General features: G+C 36.2%; 1 protein-coding gene across 2 annotated transcripts; it reads left to right on the top strand.

The window, feature by feature from the left end:
- Positions 1 to 549: 549 nt before the first annotated feature.
- On the top strand, positions 550 to 4,320 carry LOC108996677 (40S ribosomal protein S8-like). Of its 2 annotated transcripts, none has more exons than XM_018972697.2 (5): positions 550 to 741; positions 830 to 902; positions 1,819 to 2,149; positions 3,780 to 3,952; positions 4,038 to 4,320. In XM_018972697.2, exons 1-5 carry the CDS (start codon positions 738 to 740, stop codon positions 4,117 to 4,119), a joined length of 663 nt encoding a protein of 220 aa, XP_018828242.1. In that variant the 5' UTR covers positions 550 to 737; the 3' UTR covers positions 4,120 to 4,320. The 2 variants fall into 2 exon arrangements, with proteins under 2 accessions (XP_018828242.1, XP_018828243.1); XM_018972698.2 differs by having other exon boundaries at positions 552 to 741; positions 3,783 to 3,952.
- The last annotated feature ends 341 nt before the right edge of the window (positions 4,321 to 4,661 follow it).

Here is a 4,661-nt window from a genome sequence, read left to right as displayed (position 1 = left end):
ACCTATTAGAAAAAGAGAAATGCTATATCACACTCTACTGTACATTACACTCTTCACACACCTCACATAATTTTTTTTTTTCATCCCAGCATATTAGGTGTGTTGGGGCTTCTTCACATAGTAGAGTGTGAAGAAGATTTTTTTTTAGAAAAATGTTATTTTACTTATTCAATTTGTTCTCTCATTTTGACATCTCATGTATTTTAATTTTTAATTTTTTTTATTTAATAGTTAAGAAATTGACTATTAATATATTGATTTTTTTAAAAAATATTTTAAAATGATAAAAAAATATGAAAAATAAATTGAAAAAAAATAAAATAGATGAATTTTGCCAAAGGATAACTTGTAACATACTATTCTAAACAGCAGAATAGCACCGTTGTACCCATTTAAACTACTTGAAGTGGCTTAATTATTGCCACGCCTAACGGCTAGACATATGAAGGGCAAGTTGTGCCCACTTTGGACGTAACAAGTAGAATAATTTAATTAATTTAATAAAATAAAATAAAAAATTTAAAATATGTAAATTGTTTAGTGTACCCCATTCCCAATTTTACAATGTCCGAATCTGAGATGGGTTGGGCTGTCAACTAGGGTTTCAGCATAAAAAAGGCCATCGTACAACACAGAGCGGAGGAGGCGCTGTGGCCTGTTGGTGAGCCGAAGAAGCCAGAGGCGCTGAAGAAGAACAAGAGCTCGTACTCTTCGATCTCCCTCTCCAATCCCCAACCATGGGTAATGAGACAATCCGCAGGCACTCTCTCTTTTATCTCTCTTTCTTTCATGCTCTAGCTAATGGAAGCTTCTGTTCGATAAATGTTAGGTATCTCGCGTGACTCTATGCACAAGAGGCGTGCCACTGGAGGCAAGAAGAAGGCATGGAGGAAGAAGAGAAAGTAATGCAATCCACCCACTCTCACTCATTTATTTGTTTGTGTTCTTAATTTATAAATTATAATATTCTCTTCCGACTCTGTTTGTTTGGTCAGAAAGAGTGTGGAAGCACTGTTTTCTTTCCTTTTTCGACTGCTATACTCTTTGCTCTTACATTTTCTCGGCTTCCTGATAGGGGTTTTTTATTATCTCTTGTCGGATCTGTCAGTGCTGTGGTCTTCATTTTTATCAATTCTCGACCTTTAGATATTCTGGGTTGTTTTGATTGTTCAACTCAAAGAGTGCATTTTACCCTGATATACATATATGTTGCTGTCCTGAGCTAAACTCTTGTTTACGAATTTTCACGTTTTGATATTTACACTGCGTTTCAGTCACAAAACACATTTGAGTAATATCCTTTCGTGACTCTTTTTTTTTTTCCGAACTGTGTTTCTTCTTTCTTTCCCTTGTCCTAATGCGTAGTCACGTAAAAATTTTGTACAACGGCTCTAGCCTCTATCTAGTGTGATATACTGTGTTTGGTACCTTAGGATATGAGTGGGAACCTCAGGTTGTTTGGTGTAACTGAAAATTGCCCTTATTTATCGTTGGGTCGTTTGATATAGTATTACATGGTTACTATTCTAACATGATCTCGAATTTTGTACTAAAATTTCCCAAGGAGAAAAACTTTCTATTGTTTCACCTGCTTTTATGCATATGTAATTCTGATGATACTAGATTATTTAATCTGTGATTCTCCATATATGTATATATGTGTGTGTATATGTATTATTAGAAAAAATAAAGCAGATAATCCGAGTCATGATGAGATATTTGAGTTGGCTTCTTCACGTGAGGCTTGATGTTCACATTTGCCTGTAATATCACTAATTTTGTCTATATGCAATGCTGATCACTTTTTGACTTGTGCAGGTATGAGCTTGGCCGCCAGCCTGCCAATACTAAGCTTTCAAGCAACAAGACCGTCAGGCGAATTCGTGTGAGAGGAGGTAATGTGAAATGGAGAGCCCTCAGATTGGATACTGGGAACTACTCATGGGGTAGTGAAGCTGTCACCCGCAAAACACGTATACTGGATGTTGTTTACAATGCTTCAAACAATGAGCTTGTGAGGACACAAACTCTAGTGAAAAGTGCTATTGTTCAGGTGGATGCTGCCCCATTCAAGCAGTGGTACCTTCAGCACTATGGAGTTGACATTGGTAGGAAGAAGAAGGCTGCTGCTAAGAAGGAAAACCCAGAGGTACCATTAGTCATTCTCTCCAAATTGCTTGCTTTCATTTGGATTGATTTATAGCTTCTTTACAGCCGGACGTGACGATAACTGAAAGATCAGAGGAAAATGCTCGTTGTATTAGTCTTAATTTGTGTTGCATTACCATGGGAGAGTCCTAAGCGCTCTGCTATGTGGTGGTTCCCCCATCATCAAAAAACAAAAAAAAAACAAAAATTGTGTTGCATTACTAATGCACATGGAATGCTTGCAGATGTGAATATTATATAAAATACATTTCCCATAATCTGTTCTTTCACCACTCTTTGAATCTTTTTATAGCAAATTCCGGTCCATTTATAGCATTTCCCCTCCTCATTTTCTGTTCGCAAATGGAAAGGTCCTGAAATTACTGGATCTAATAGAAAGGGGGCATTTTATGAAAATTGGCAAAATTCAGTTAGGTGATGTTAGTAAGTTGTAGAATTTGACCAACTATTTTGGTTTCTTCCTTGGTTTGTTTTAATGATGGCTAGCATTCATGTGATAATATTTTCTTCATTTCCTTTTATCTGCTTGATAATGCAACATGCTAGGTACCCTTTTGGTTGGTGGGAAGAGGGTGAGTTAGACCATTCTGGTGTAAGTATGGTGTGTCTTCTACTTCTAAACTAGGATCAATATAGCTTTTGTGATTTTAATACAGTATTTTCCTACCAATTAGGTCGGACAAAAAGGCATAGTCTTATATTTGCTTTTACATATATAACTGAACGTTGTGCCTTTACAGGCAAATGCTCGCTTCTATGTATCATTTGTAGTTTTTATGGCTTAAGTGAAGGAAGTTTGGTGGGGCCAGAGTTCTTGGATTATGTTATTGACAAGTTTTGTAGGATGATTTTGCCCCCATTTACTTGATCTGTATCACAAGATTGATTTGTTAGGGTATAAGGTCTGGAATATCATTGCCTGAGCATCAAAATGGCAGAACTCTAATATTAATACTATGTATTCTGTTTAATGATGCCATTTATGTGGGGGTTGCTTCTTTTCCATTGTCTTCATTGTTTCCAATAGTTTTTTTTTTTTATAAGTAAAAATATTATATATATCAAAAGGAGTAATCAAGTACACTGAATATATACAAGAGAATGCCTTGCCCATAATAGAAAACCCCAAATAACCCAAAAAGCCCGTGAAAACCAACCCAAAATACACCAAGCCTGACCCCAACCCCAACCCCTTGCTTCCCATAGAACTAAAACTCTACCCAAAAACCCCACCCCAACCCCTTGTTTCATGTATTCATGATGCCCTCCCTTTAGACTTCTCTCTAGTTGAGCTACCACCCTTAGCGTCATAGTTGATTGCTGAAAAAGACTCTGTAACTCCCTGTCATTGTTTCCAATAGTTGATCTACTTATCGTACATGAATACAACTCTGGTTATTTGTTCTGCATAGAAACGATGCCATGTCATTGTTTTTTTTCCTCACAAGTAAACAGCGGTTCCTTCTTCAATGTCTTCTATCAAGGTGCAATGGAACTCTAGATAGTATTTTCTGATGAACTGTACATTTGTATGATCTCAGAAGCGTTCATCTTCTTTTTTGGTTTGTACATTATCAATTTGAAATAACAAGTTTCATCATATCAATCAGCAGGAAGTAGAAGCAGCTACAGAGGAAGCAAAGAAGAGTAACCATGTCCTTAGGAAGCTTGAGAAGCGCCAGCAAGGTCGTAAACTTGATCTCCACATTGAAGAGCAGTTTGGGAGTGGTAGATTGTTGGCTTGCATCTCTTCTCGGCCAGGACAGTGCGGTAGAGCTGATGGGTAAGTACAAGATTTACAATTTTTGTTTTGTATTCAGTTTTCTATGTCATCTTATTCAGTTTCTCACCATTTTGTGTTTTCATAGATACATCTTGGAAGGAAAAGAACTGGAGTTCTACATGAAGAAGCTCCAGAGAAAGAAAGGGAAGGGTGCTGGTGCTGCTTGAGCGGTGTGTCGTTATGCGGAGTCTTGTCTTTTTTTGATTGTTTTAGTTGCACTTTTTTGGCCTGCCTAGATGAAGATTTTGCCTGGTATGTCTAGTTGTTTCAAATTAAATGCTTTGAGCACGTTTTGATCCACAATTCATTTTATATAGCTATAATAGCACTTTTTGGGTGCTGGCTTCAGTATCCTCATTGAAACGCCATGATATGATTTGCAGGGGAATTTAATTTAAAGCTCATCTTACCCATTAAATCATGTTAGCTATGTGGAGACATGGATGATGTGTCTTCATATCTGCTCGGAAATATAATTTTCCTTATTTAATTTCTCAAAAAAAAAAAAAAAAATCGTTTTCACCAATCGATCAAGTTGGTTATTAATCTAGTCATCTTTTTTTTTTTTTTTTGTATCAGTGTTGAAATGATCATGCATTGCCTTAAAAATGTGAGATAATTTTAAAGAATTTATTATTGTTGAAGAAATCTTCTATAAATAATGTCAGATAATTTCTTTTACTTTAATTAAACTTTACACCGATTATGG

The sequence above is a fragment of the Juglans regia genome, chromosome 7 (genome assembly GCF_001411555.2).
Source record: "Juglans regia cultivar Chandler chromosome 7, Walnut 2.0, whole genome shotgun sequence".
Classification (NCBI taxonomy): Eukaryota; Viridiplantae; Streptophyta; class Magnoliopsida; order Fagales; family Juglandaceae; genus Juglans; species Juglans regia.
The sequence above is the reverse complement of the archived record's forward strand: the minus strand, read 5'-3'. Positions and strand labels throughout refer to the sequence as shown.